General features: G+C 42.1%; 1 protein-coding gene across 3 annotated transcripts; it reads right to left on the reverse strand.

Moving 5' to 3' along the window:
* Window positions 1–434: 434 nt before the first annotated feature.
* On the reverse strand, window positions 435–12,467 carry SFR1 (SWI5 dependent homologous recombination repair protein 1). Of its 3 annotated transcripts, none has more exons than XM_043987379.1 (4): window positions 12,334–12,467; window positions 11,827–11,943; window positions 7,780–8,190; window positions 435–976 (listed from the first exon to the last, which is right to left on the reverse strand). In XM_043987379.1, the coding sequence occupies exons 2-4, from the start codon at window positions 11,920–11,922 to the stop codon at window positions 785–787; spliced, it is 699 nt and encodes a 232-aa protein (XP_043843314.1). In that variant the 5' UTR covers window positions 11,923–11,943; window positions 12,334–12,467; the 3' UTR covers window positions 435–784. The 3 variants fall into 3 exon arrangements, with proteins under 3 accessions (XP_043843314.1, XP_043843315.1, XP_043843316.1); XM_043987380.1 differs by lacking the exon at window positions 12,334–12,467 and adding an exon at window positions 12,218–12,282; XM_043987381.1 differs by lacking the exons at window positions 11,827–11,943; window positions 12,334–12,467 and adding an exon at window positions 11,595–11,671.
* Window positions 12,468–14,891: the final 2,424 nt, after the last annotated feature.

Below are 14,891 nucleotides of genomic sequence, written 5' to 3' on the forward strand. Positions count from 1 at the left end.
AAATGCCAAATTTATTTAAGACTTTATTCAGCAGGTTATTAGAAACTATTAGTTTCAGAGGAGAGTGACATATTCACAGCTGTGTTTTAGAAATAAATGTCAACAGTCCAGGTTAGAAATGAAAGCTTAAAGTAGAATAGTGGCACTGAGCATGTAAAAGGGAATTGGTTTCGGGGCAGCTAGGTGGCGCAGTGGATAAAGCACCGGCCCTGGATTCAGGAGTCCCTGAGTTCAAATCCGGCCCCAGACACTTGACACTTAACACTTACTAGCTGTGTGACCCTGGGCAAGTCACTTAACCCCAATTGCCTCACTAAAAAACAAAAAACAAAAAACAAAAGGGAATTGGTTTCAAGAGACAAACTCTGAGGAGAGACTGGATACAAAAGGTAAGGGAATTAGAATACTCAAAATGAAAGTCCAAATGTGTTTAATGAATAAAACGGTACTATTAATAGAAACAGGGATTTGGAGATAAGTCTGGCTTTAGACATGTTTGTAATATTAAAATAATTTAACAAACAATTTATTAATATCAATCGACAGAAATAATCCAGACTGTTTTAGAAGCATGCTTTCATTTTCATTTTTTCCTTTAACTCAAATTCTCACAGGACTTACATGGTCTAAATTTTATTTCATCACAGTAATGTACTGTTCCAATCAATTTAAACCATAATAAATTTTTTATGCTTTCTTTAGGAGTATCTTTTTGTTGATATTCAGAAATATCTATGAGTTCAGCTATCCTTTCTCAAAAGCAGATTTCTGAAAATAATCTGAATTAAAAATCTGTAAATTCTTCTTCGGCTCTGTTGTAATGTAGTAACTGGTCTTCTAATCCATAGTTGTCTATCAGCTGAGTAAGGCTTAGTTTCTTGTTCTCCACAGACAAGGTTGATTGCAGCTCATAAAGCAACAGCTGGCTACTATTTCTCCACTTCTTTATCAATGATTGTAACTGGGAAAGGTTATTCTGAAGTAGAAAACAAAATTATGAGTATGTTATGTCTAATTATAATTTTGAAAAATATATGTTAAAGGTATTAAGGTAGTTGGTTCCCTTGGGTCTATGTTTCGAACAACAAGTATTTATTTAGGAAGGGCTTATTATGTACCAAGCACTGTGTTGGGGATACAAATATGAAAAAGCCCCTACTCAAAAGGAGCTTATATTTGAAAGGGGGATACAAGTACATATAATACATGTGTATTGTGTGTGTGTATATATGTGTATATATATACACACACATAACACACATATATACAGCATATATATAAATATAAAGTTAATAAGTACAAACACACACAAAGTGGTTAAATACAAGGTAGTGTAGAAGAGAAGACTCAAGAAATATCCTTCTACTCTTTTACTTCTTCCATTTTTCCAAGGAATAGTTAATTCTGATAAGGGTTCAAAATAAAAAAAAAAAAAGCCCCAAACCATCCAATCCAACAAAGCTTTACTAAACACTGGGCATACAAAGACAAAAAGAAAAATCTTCCTGCCCTCAGGGAATGTGCCTGTTTACATCCTGGGGCCTTCTAGTAGAATATAAGTAGATAGATGCTAATTTAGCCTTTAAGGGGTTCTAACATGTGAAATTGAGGAGTGTGAAAAAGCACAGTGCAGGACTTGAATGAAGAGATGAGAAGACACTTCTAACCTACATCTTCATGGAAGTGGCAAGTTCACAGAAGTTACACACTGCACACCTTTTGGGACTTTTTCAATGTGCCAATCAGTTGTGCTGACTTTTTTTTCCTTTCTAAAAAATACTATTTGTAGGGGCGGCTAGGTGGCGCAGTGGATAAAGCACCGGCCCTGGATTCAGGAGTTCCTGAGTTCAAATCCCCCCTCAGACACTTAACACTTACTAGCTGTGTGACCCTGGGCAAGTCACTTAACCCCAAATGCCTCACTAAAAAAAAAAAAAAACCTATTTGTCACATGGGATGACTTTGGGAGTCAGACCAGAGTTCCTCAGTTCCTCCAGTGTCTCAGACACTCAATAGCTGTATGTCCCTGGGTAAGTCACTTGACCTCTCTGGGATTTGGATTTCTCACCTATAAAAAGAGAGGGGTAGACTTAATGAACCTTGGTCTCTTCCAGTTCAAAAGCTATAATCCTTTGAAAGAAGGAAAACTGAACAAACATTCCAGAAAAGGACACCATATAATCAACAGTATGTGCTAAAAGAAAGTAAACATTTGAAAAAGAAAGACAAATTCTGGTGTCTCCCCAAAGATAATCAAATTAGCAAGAAACTCCTGAATTGTTCATCAAACGAGTAACAAAGCCTTTAAAAGATGAAATTAGGATATTGGGATGAAAGCTCCCAAAGAAGAAATAAGAAACGTGTCAGTGTATGATAGAGAATCTCTTCAAATCACTATATGAGCTAAAAAAGAGAATGACAGACTTGAGAAACTGCATAACCCAGGAGCCTTTAAATTCTTGGAGACAGGCCTAATACTGATAGTGCAACTAGCTTGCCTGTTTGAATGAGGGCAAATTCTGAAAGAGCAGAGTCCAGTACCTAATCTTGACCATCTCAAGGCCACAGCAATTTCACTGTACACTGAACTTTAGTGCCAACTTCTGATTCTAATCTGAACGCTGTCTCCTATTCCTGAACTACTGGCTCAGAAACTTATATCCCCGGTAACTAAGCCCATATTCTACAAGACTGATACTTTTGGCCCCTTGTTGAAGAACTGTATAACCACAACTTTTCACCCTGCTGCTCAGCTTGAGAAGTCCTACCTAATGGTAGGAGGGTCCCTTAAGAACAGCTGTGAGAAAATAATTATTAATAATGAATTTGTTGGGGACCCAGAGACCCAGTTTTAGCTGCTCTCTCCCCCTCATCCCAGAAAGTTCAATTCTTAGGAGGAAGTTTTAAATCCTGCCTGGGATGAGCCCAGGTGAACAAAAGGAATGCAGATTGATTCGGCGGTTTAGGGAAGAAGCACCTAATGCTGGAATTTACCCTCTCTGGACACCCCCGCCCCAGTCATGTCAATCAATGGAGCTGAACGAGGCTATAACCAATTAGCTTCGATCAGTGTATAACGCCCCACAGCTATCAAAAGATAATAAAAGCTTTTTGACCATGGGAGGATGAGAGGTTGGCTTAAATGCTGTCTCTTGATGCTTGCTCTCTGAACTCTGCTTGAGAGAACTCTGAGAGACAGCATGAGTCCTCTGAGATCTTCTGCTTCTGTCAAACTGCCATGCAGTCAATTCTTTACTGATATTCAATATTAATTAATAATAAATACTTACTGCCAAAAGGGGTGCAATCGCCATATATATATATAAGCAATAATTTTTTTTAAACCCAATTTAGCCACAATAATTGAAAAGCACAGAGGCAAGGAACATTATACTTGTGCAAGTGTAAATGTTTTAAAGAATTTTTCTGTGTACCATGTAGGACAAAAAAAATTCCAATGAAATCTCTCTCTCTCTCTCTCTCTCACACACACACTCCCTCTCTCCCCCCTCCCAGTTTACAACAATATTGTAAGGACCATCAAAAATCTGAAAGGCTTAAAAGGTAATCAACATAATAACCAACCACAAAATCTGACACTCATGCTGAAACACGTACCTACCTCCAGGTTGAGAGTTGGTAGACTCAGAGTGCAGATATAGATAGGTAGGTAGGTAGACAGAGAGACAGACAGAGAGACAGACAGATATATTTGGACATGGTTAATAGAGAAGCCTATGTTTGTAACAGGTTTTATTTTTTTTGCTTTCTCTATATGGGGAGGGAAGGAATTTGGAGGTGAAAATAAAATTGAAGTAAAAAACAAGAAATATGGGAAGACTTGTGTGAATTGATAAAGTCAGCAGGAGAACAATATACAAAACGACTACAAAAACATAAACAAAAAAAAGGAACAATAATACAAAGCTAAACTCTTGAGTAACTGTAATGATAAGCTCAGCCAAGGAAAAGAGATGAGGAAGCTAATCTCCCCCTCTTTTTGATAATGAAGTAGTGGACTGTGGGTGTAAATGTTCCATACACTGTTAGACATGGCTGCTGTGTCATGTTTTTGCTTTACTAGAGGTACCAGATCTCCAAGTATACTACAAAGCTCTGTCAAAACAATTTAGTACTATATGAGAAATGGAAAGTTTAATCATGGAACAGTATGCAAAATACGGAAGCAAATCAGCAGAGTAACCTAATGTTTGACAAATTCAAAGATTCCAGCTCTTGGGACAAGAACCTGTGAGAATTGGAGCACCACCATCCTGCCAAGGGGGACATTGTAAGAATCAGAGCACCCCCACCACCCCAAAACATGTGACTTGCCATCAGGAAGTTGCCTGGCATCCAGAAGTTACACCTATAGAACCACCTGTTAGTCTTGTCAATCAGTGCTACCAGCCAATTAGCTTGGAGCTGTGGGTGAGGATAGCCCTGCTTCCTGTTTCACAGGGGGCTTCTGGGAGAAGCAGCAGAGGATCTGGGTCTTTTCATTCAGGAACCGACTGTTGGCGGCAGGGACAGTCTCTCTCTTAGATAAGGAGATGAAAGCTGTTTTTCCTCAATCTCTCTTTCCTAACCCCTAATATACTTTAATAAATGCTTAATGCCCAAAGACTGGTGCTAAAGCTTCTAATTTAAGGCGACCACACATTAGATTTTTTAGACATCACAGAATTTTAGGCCTTACAAACTCCTGATTCATCAAAGATTGTTAGGAAAACTGGAAAACAGTTTGGAAGAAATGAGGTAGAGACTAATATCTTACACTTACCAAGATAAATTCCAAATGGGCACATGATTTGGACATGGGTGACAACTTAAATTAGAGCAACAAGAAAGAAATTAGTCGTCACGTCTATGGCCAAGGAAAGAGCTCACGAGAGTTGTGCAGGAAGCAAAGTGGACAATCTGACAATAGCTTGTCAGCAGGACTGCTTTCCATAAACTCCTGTGGCTTCCTCTCACTTCTAGAATTAAATCCAAAATCCTCTTTTAAAATCAAAGCCCTTCCTAACCTAGCCCTCTCCTACCTTTCCAGTCTTCTTCTATCTTCCTCCTCATCACATTCTCTTTGATCCAGTGCCATTAGCTTCCCTGCTGTTCCTTGAACAAGCCATCTCTCGGCCCTGGGCATTTTCAATGGCTATTCCCCATGCCTGCAATGCCCTCCCTCCTCATCTCTGCCTCTGTTGGTTATTTCCAATTTATTCCGTATAAAACTTGTTTGTACACAGTCGTTTGCACGAGGACTCTCCCAATGGACTGTGAGCTTCTTGAGAGTCTATTGCACTACTTTGTATAGCTAGCACTTAGCATAGTGACTGGTACACAGCAGGCAATCAAAAATGCTTACTGACTGACTTTGTTTACTATTTTTACACACCCACCATTTAGTACAATGCATAGAATATATTAATACATACATGCTCACTAGATGATCTTTCTGTTCTCTTTTTAGCCTTGAATTTAAATATTTTTAACAGTTGTCTTCACTCTGCCAACAAGCATGAGAAAATTTTGCTTACTCTTTTCTTGATAACTGAGAATGAAATATGACAAGAGAAGGCTCATTCTAAGATAATATCTAGAAATGAAGTAAAAAACAAAATGCATTAATAAAAAATTCTAACAAAATTCCACATAGGAAGAATTAAAGTATAGATTTCCAGTATTTTCAGAGGGAACAAATCCAAGAGAGGAGCCAATAATTTACAGCCTCCAATATTTATATTCAAATTCACAAAAATATAGGTAACCAACCAGGGAGCTGTCATTCTGAATCTGATTCAGATCAATAAAGAAGAGTTGTATAATGGGAACTTTGGAGGAAAGTCACCACTCAATCCTATAATTTGTTCTCAAAAAAGAAAACCAGGTTAAGATCCCTACCCTATAGTTCAGCAAAAACAGAAGACAAGAATTTTACAGCAATCTGTAGAAAAGTTTTCAACAGTGAACAAATGGATTAAAGCCCTATAGAGGAGGGGGCAGCTAAGTAGTGCAGTGGATAAAGCACTGGCCCTGGATTCAGGAAGCCTTGAGTTCAAATTCGACCTCAGACACTTGGCACTTACTAGCTATGTAACACAGGGCAAGTCATTGCCCCTCCAAAACGAACAAACAAAACCCTATAGAGGAAATGAGTACAAGTGGGATGGAAAGCTCTCAAGAATGAAAATACTGAAAGCACAAACCTAACTAGTTTGAGTGAGAAAAAAAAGGGAACTGGCTAAAGAGACCCATTTGGAGCTACTTAGATTTTTAAAGCTTTATACAGAAGGTCACAAAGCATGGCCACATAACTGAGGATGAGTATAAAAGCCAGGCACAAACTAGTAAGATTAGTATCCGAGGCACTAAGGTTCAGAATGAACAGAAGCTAGTGAGGAAAGCTGTGGGTGACAATAAGAAAATGTTTAGATAAACTAATGAGGAAGAATAAAGAAGGTTCAATATGAACATCAGAGAAAGGACATGGGACAGTAAAGGACAAAGGGATCAAGAGACCTTACTCAACTCTTTTAATGCTTTTTCCCCCTATGCCAAGAATGGACATTGGATTAGAAAGGGCAAAAAAACCCAAAAAACCAAGCAAATAAGAGTTGACCCTAAGATAAGTAAGAGAGCTCCTAAATTTGGTAAATTTAAGTACCCAGGCTCTGAGTGATTTAAATCTAGGATAATACTAAAAGAATCGACAAGATTGAGAAGTGTGGCTTGGATAAAAAAGTGGATTAAGAATAGGTTAAATGGGGGACAGCTAGGTGGTGCAGTGGATAGAGCACCGGCCCTGGAGTCAGGAGTACCTGAGTTCAAATCTGGCCTCAGACACTTAACACTTACTAGCTGTGTGACCCTGGGCAAGTCACTTAACCCCAACTGCCTCACTTAAAAAAAAAAAATAGGTTAAATAATTTTATCATGATGTGATAGGACCAGGGTTCCCTGGTTTCCTGACAGGTTTTCCCTAAAAGCTAACAAAATTGTTCCAGTGACCTGGTTGACATCGTTCTCCCCTGACAGAGCTTCCTGGTCACCTAAGAGCATAAAAAGATCCTACCCAGAATGAATTTGGGGCCCTTCAGACTTGATGCATATCAAAAGGGTGAGCAAATCACCACACCATGCCAAGCTAACCCAACACATTTCCACTTGAGGGTGGAGGTGGGTCTGAGATGAGGGAGGATGTCTCTAGAATCTAAGTGTCACTGCCTCTTTGCTGTATAACCTTGCTGTCTGGGCTAAGGAAACCTCCTTTTGTAAACTGTTCAGTGACTTATGAGTGCTTCATTTCATCCCCAAACTGAACCTGAACTAAGAGGGTGGTAGCATTAGGCCTGTCCCAACACATGGGCATAGTGAATTTAGGTTTGATGTCAACTTAGATGAAGATTTCTAGAGGTGGACCCAGGAATCTGGCCTTGGCCCAGTGCTTTTCAACACTTTTTTCAATGACTCAATGAAGGCAAAGATGGTAGATTTATCAAATTTACAGATAAATTACAAAGCTGCAAATGATGGAACATTTGGCTCTAACTAGTTAGAATGTTAGGAAAGATCTAATAAAATGACCTTTAATAGGAATAAATATCAACTTGTACATTTAAGGTTCATTCAAAAAAATCAACTTTCCAAGTACAAGATTTGAGAGATGTGGGCTTCTAGCAGTTTATCTGCTCTAAATAAGGCTATCAAAAGTCATATCCCCTAATAAATACGGCACATGAGTATGTTACATATTTGGGCAGCCAATCTCAAAGTTCTTACCTTTGACCTATACATTTTGGTCAATTTTAGCCTTCGAAGAAGCTCTTCCTTCTCTTGAATTTGCTTCAACAATTTCATCTTTTCTTCAAGCAATCCTTGCTTGCCAGCATTATATCCTTCTGAAACCATCTGGGGGAGATTATCTGGCATAGTATTTATGACGAGGGGCTTGCTTCTATCATCGACATCCTTTAAGCAGTCTTTCAAAGACAGATCTTCTTCAGAGGATTTTTCCATGTTTTTACAGTTTTCCAGAGACTCAGAACAGCTTTCACCAGTGGAAGATGTTGCTTCCTTTGAAGTGGTGGAGTTATTTTCAGTATCTACTTTAAGACGTTTAGCCACAGCATGACAGGAATTAAATGAACTTCTTGTTTTCTTTAATCGTTCTCTAAGTGTTGCACTCATCAGCTACAGAAGAAACCAAAACTAACATTAAAACTTTAAAAAACATAAATAAAGCAGCCACTCAAACAATATCATACTTATGTGGCAAATATCACTAGATGCCAGATGCATTGTCTTTATACACCCTACTGCAGCAATCCCTATTAATCCAGAGAAAGAAACCTTAAAATCTACATTATGGGAGGTCACACTGTCTCGCATCAGAAGGTTACAGAGTAAGACGTAAAAGTGAAAATGTAGTTCCCTTTTTGGTGATTCACAAAACTGATTCAAGAAAGCATTCAAAACCGGGCAGCTAGGTGGCGCAGTGGAGAGAGCACCAGCCCTGGAGTCAGGAGTACCTGACTTCAAATCTGGCCTCAGACACTTAACACTTACTAGCTGTGTGACCCTGGGCTAGTCACTTAACCCCAATTGCCTCACCAAAAAAAAAAAAAAAAGCATTCAAAAAAGGTCAAATTCTCTCATCTGAAAAAAATAATCACAGAATCCAAGTTGATAGGGACTCTAGTAAATCAACATATAACCCTAGTAGTAGTTCAACATATGACACAGAAGTAACTCTGTGATAACACCAAAAGAAGTTATCCAGTTTCCAAAAAATAACAACTGGTAATTTTTAGTTAAGTATGATAAGCAGTATGGTGTTTTGTTTTTGCTTTTGGTGAGGCAATTGGGGTTAAGTGACTTGCCCAGGGTCACACAGTAAGTATCAAGTGTCTGAGGCCGGATTTGAACTCAGGTCCTTCTGAATCCAGGGCTGGGGCTCTATCCACTGTGCCACCTAGCTGCCCCAAGCAGTATGTTTAAGAAAGGTATCATGCTATTATAAGAAAAGCACTAGGTCTGAATCATGTTTATTGCCTTGGGCAATATTGACCTTGGGTAAATCCTTTAACTTCTAAAAGCTGAAGTTTCTCCTGTAAAATAAGAGTTGGATCAAATGATTTCTAAAATCTCTTCTAACTTTAAATCCTATGATCTACTTTATACTTTATGCTATGTAACAGAAACTTTTAGTGATCCATTCAATGGATGTATTTTGCTTTAATATAGTGAAGTGCTGGACATGCAGTAATGAGAAACCCCAGTTCAAATTTAGCTGCATTACCAAGGGTAAATCAATAAATTTCCTTTTAAAATGGAGATAACACTTCTACTCCAGTAAAGTTAAAGCACTTTGCAAATCTTAAAACGCTGTATCTAGTCTTAAAACGCCATATATAGAATCTTAAATTTATGTGTATATATATAAAATCTTATATATAAAACTGTATGTTTGTATGTATATATGTACAAGAGAGATACTATTCTCTCCTCGTTCTCCTTCTACCCATCACTGTTCCTTCTCAGTCCCCTTTACTGACTCCTCACTCATCTAAGTCATGCCTCTAGCTGTATTTGTCCTACAAGTTTCCTTCCATCCTGGACTTTTTTCTCTTTCATACTGCTCCCACTAGGTTATCTCATCTGATCCCATTGATTTAATTTAATTTAATCTCTATCCTGATGATTCTCAAATCTACCCATCCTGACCCAATCTCTCTGCTGATCTTTCATCTCATCTGCCTTTCAGAAATCTTGACCTGAATGTCCAGTAGAACTCTTAAATTTAACATGTCCTCCTCCTCCCTCTAACTTTTCTATTACTGCAGAGGTCAATGTCACCCTACCAGCCCTTCAGGTTAGCAACCTGAGTGCTATCCTTGATACCTCATCCCCGCCCCCCCCCCCCATCTAATCTGTTGCCACGGTGGTGATTTCACCTTCAAAATACCTCTCAGATCCAATACCTTCTCTCCTTCGACACTGCTACCACTCTAGTGCAGACCTAAACGATTCCCATGGCCTGCTGGTAGGTCCCCCCACTCCAATCCATCCTCCACTTAGTCACCAAAGTGATTTTCCTAAAGTGCAGGTCTGATCATATATCACCCCCCTACTGAATGAACTCCAGTGGCTCCCTATTGAATCTAGGATCAAACATCAAATCCTCTTGAGGCATTCAAAGCCCTTCTAAACCTAGTCCTCTCCTACCTTACTCCCCACCACATTATTTTTCATCCAAACACTGGGCTTCCTGGCTATTCCACGATCAAGATGCTCTGAGTACTTTCTCTGGCTGTTCCACATACCTAAAATGCTCTCCCTCATTATCTCCTTAAGTCCATACTAAAATCCCATTTTCTACAGGAAGACATTAATTCTAGTGCCTTCCCTCTGCTAATTATTTCCTATTTAGTCTGAATGAAACTTGCTTGCACATATGTTTGATTGTTTCTCCCATTAGATTGTGCTCTCCTTGAAGGCAGGAACTGTCTTTTACCTCTTTTTGTATCTCAGGCCTTAGCACAGTGCCTAGCACCTAAATGGGTCTTAATTTTTGTTAACTGACTAAACACACACACATCAATCATAATTTTTTTTTAAGTGAGGCAATTGGGGCCAAGTGACTTGCCCAGGGTCACACAGCTAGTAAGTGTTAAGTGTCTGAGGCCGGATTTGAACTCAGGTCCTCCTGACTCCAGGGCCGGTGCTCTATCCACTGCACCACCTAGCTGCCCCCATCAGTCATAATTATTAAGCACAGAGTAGGTGCTTTTTACTGAACTGAAAGGATTTCACTACCTACAGAGAAGATGAAGATTTGGCATCTTAAGACTATACATATAGTTTTTTTTAAAGATTTGCAAAGTGCTTTAACTCTCCTGGAATAGAACGTATGCTCCTTGACTCAATGGATCACCAAAAGTTTATTACATAGCATAGGTAGAAGAGACTTTAGAAATCATTTGGTCCAACTCTTATTTTATAGAAGGAGAGAAAGTTCAGCTCCAAGAAGTTAAAGATTTGCCTAGGTGGGCGGGGAAGATGAGTATTTTGCCAAGTACTATGCTAAAGCGCTCTGAAAAGGAGGTGCTGCTGTTATCCCCTTTTACAGTTGAAGAAATTGAGTCAAATAGAGGTTAAGTGACTTGCCCAGGGTCTCTAAGCTACTTAAGTGTCTGAGGCTGGGTTTGAACTCAAGTCTTCCGGATTCTGGGCCAACCCCTCTAACCACTGGACCACCTAGCTGCCTCCTATCTCTAAAGAGTTTATAATCTAAAAGAGGGTGGGGGAGGGAGGGAAGATTATTCTAAATAACACAGGAAAAAGTATAACTGCAAAGGAATGGCCCTTGAAAAACGCCTGAAAAAATCAGATCAGGGGCGGGGGACCCTCAAGATTCCTCTATGAACTAAGTCCTCCTGGAGAATATGTCAAGCGTCGGTTCTTGAAGGGGATTTTTCCAAGCCTAGGAAAGGCCAGACCCTTGGCGTAAACAAGGAAGCACCGGCCCAGAGGGCCTGAATTCAAATCCAACCTCCGATGCTCAATACCTGTGTGATCTTGGGCAAGTCACTTACCCTCCAATGAGCCCGTTTCCTTCTTAACTAGTCACTTCTGGATGCGACCTTAACAGGGGGAGCAGCATAGGACCGGGAAGGTGGACGGACTAGAGCCCACAGGCGAAGAGCCTTGAACGCCGAGACTAGGCATTCGAGGAGCCGGCTTAGGTTGGGAGGATCTTTAGGACCTCTAAGGCCTGGCCCGGGCCTCGGGTCGGGCCGGCATTAAGTCTACGGACGGTTTTCCTACCTGTTTGGCTGAACGGGGATTCTGGGAGAGTTTTACAGTCTCACAGGCCTTGGGAGGTGCGGGTAAGGAGGGAGCTTTAGGGGACTCCGTCTCCATCTTGGAAATGGGTCGTTTACTCTGGAGACAAAACAGAAACGCGCTCGATTATGTGGCTGGAAACGAATGGTAACAAGAGGCACAAAGGCGCCCGCTCTCGGCCGTCACTACCAATGAGCGCTATCACTACCAGCGCCTCCCGGGGGCAGGGGCCAAGACAAGAAGCCTTCCCGGGGGACGGGGTGAGGCTTCGGGAACCCCTGGGTTTGGGGGTTGCGTCCCCAGCCTCCGACCCCGGGGAAAGCGGGACTCGGACCCCGGCTCGGGGAGGGGGCTGCGCTCTCCCCACTCGGACCTGGGACCGCACCTAAGGCGGCAGTTCCGCGGGACCCGAGAAGAAGAACGCGACCTGCCCCGCCCACCTCCTCCCGCCGGGACTCGAGAGCGAGCGGGCGGGCTCATTGTACGCACGCGCACTAGGGAGGCGAGGACACTCCCTCGGCATCCACGCCCCGGCTCCTCCCGGCGTGGCGGGAACCAGGACCAAACTCGGAAGAAGACGCCATTGGTCCGTTGGGCGGAAAAGGCGGGGCAAGACGGGGCGTGGCAGGAGCGTGTTTTTGTTGGCTTCCTGGCTAGAGGTGCTAGAATCCGATAGCCGAGATTGAGGGAGCGGAGGATCTTTCCTTGGCCCATCTGCACCCCCTTCCACGCCCCTAGGGCTGGCCACCCCGTTAAGGGAGAGCCACCCACAGACGTCGAGGCCCCGTAGCATTGCAAATGCTCCCCCAAAGCTGCGTCCACCCTATGTCAAATCATCCACTGGACTCAGAGACCATCTTCCGGCGCAGAACGGATGGAGGTCATCTCTGCCAACCGCCCAATTACAGACAAGGAAACCGAGGCACCGAGCGATCTCCCCAACGTCCTAGAGGCCTTTAACATCCGAGCAGGATTTGAACCTAGAACCTCAGCCTTCAGAGCAAAGCTGTTCAAACTGTGGGTCGCGACCCCATTTGGGGACCCGGAGCTGAATGTGGGGTCGCGAAAAATGTGTCAGTAAATGTTTGATTTGTGCCCCTATTTCGTATACCTACATACCCGATGTCACGAGGATCAAGTTTCAGCCTTGCTCTGTCTAGTTCACGGAACCTCCGTATTTTTTCCTGGAAGGCCCCTCGCCTTCAGCCATCCTCCATGCTTCCTTCTCCCAGGCCCCCCACAGCCTATCCCCTTCTCTCCTCCCTTGGTCGTTCTGGTGACGTGGACTCCCCTCTGCCATCCCTTCTTCGAGCAAAACCCAAAGGGAATTTACCAAATTTCTGAGATCTCGTTGCGCTTCCTCCTCCATAGACTCCCGGGGCTTCCTAGTGCTTTTAGGATTAAATCTAAACTCCTTTGTTTGGTATTTATTTGCCTTGGGAAGTGGAGAGCTAGGCGGTGCAGTGGGTAGAGCACCAGGCCTGGTGGCAGGAAGAGCTGAGGTCAAATTTGGCCTGGGCAAGTGACTTAACCCCTATTTGCCTCAGTTTCCTCATCTGTAAAATGAGCGGGAGACAGGTATCTTTACCAAAAAAATCCAGTGGACAAAAGTTCATGGGGTCATGTAGAGTCATACGGGGTTGAACAAGTGGGGGTGCAGTGAGAAGAGAAAGGTTTTCTCACCACCCCACCCCTTGACCAGAATGATGTTGCTAACCTCCCCAAAGGTCAGAAAATTTGGATTTCTGGGTATCCTCCAGCATCCTTGGACCAGCAAGGCCTAGTGGTCTATCCTGCCTGCCCCAGGATCTGGGCATACTCAGCTCCAGGACTCTGCTAGGGGAGCAGGAGAAAGCTGCATCATGTGTAAACTGCACAAGTGAATTTGTCAATGAATATACTATCTCAGCTTGCCTGAGCTCCCCAATTATCCAGGTAATTGAGAAGAGCTGGATGAGGCCTGGCTGTATGACATACCAACAATCCTTTGTGGTGACCAAGAGTAAACCCAGCTGGACCTGCAGAAAATCAGCTCTCAAGCCAATTAAGCTCATGCCAGCTTTGAAGCAAACCCTGAATCATTTGATGATTTATGGGCATTCAAGATACATCCTTATCTTCAGAGACTCCCCCGTTTATGGGGCTCTTAGACACACCTTGTTACAGTTTTGGGAGACATTCCCCTTGTCTTATTGTCTATGCTCAAACCTTGAGTGGTCAGGATTGCTTATCACCAAGAATGTCTTTTAATTTATGTATCAAAACCCCACAGCTCTGACACCTGGAATTCCTAATCCACTCCCACCCATTTCCTAGATCTCTCCCTCCCCTTGGGAATGGGGCCCTCTGCTCCATTCCTTCCTGGGATCAGCCTAATTCTAGACTTTCCCTAGTTAATAAAAATAATCTAATTTCACAGGCATAGTCTTCCTCTGCTTTTCTTCTCTTTAGGAAAAAGGGAAATTTGGATCTCAAGAATTGGCCCTTGTGTTCTCTGGGTATCTTCCCCCTTTGGGGGAAAGATCTAAATTCCCTAGAGAGAGTGTCTGCCTCAGTTTACAAAAGGGAGCTTCATGAGGACCATACAAAAGGAGAAAAAAAATTGCAGAAACCAGATCCTGGGAATTACCCCTTTGCCACACATAATCTCTAAACTGAGCCCATTTTTCCCTAGACTTATGTACTTGTGAAAGAGGGCACAGTACTCCCAGTTGGAGGATGGAGAGGAAGATATTTTGCACTAGCTAGTCTCAGTATACTAATTTAATAAATCTGGCTGGCTAATTGATAGCAACTGATGATCAGTGAGGTAGAACACAATAATGGGGGATCCTGAGCAACAGCATTAGAAATAATCCTGCAGTCACTCAGCTTTATCCCTAAAACCCTGAGGGTAGACGTAGTCAGCCACCCTCTGGGGGTTCTCAGGTTCCAAGAGGAAATAGGGGTTTGAGATAGTAGATACAGAGGCTTCACACACAGAATCATAGCTGTTCTAATACTCACTTTAATAGGTATGGAAGATTTGGACCCAGGTCTTCTGATTA

This window comes from Dromiciops gliroides, chromosome 2 (genome assembly GCF_019393635.1).
Source record: "Dromiciops gliroides isolate mDroGli1 chromosome 2, mDroGli1.pri, whole genome shotgun sequence".
Taxonomy (NCBI): domain Eukaryota; kingdom Metazoa; phylum Chordata; class Mammalia; order Microbiotheria; family Microbiotheriidae; genus Dromiciops; species Dromiciops gliroides.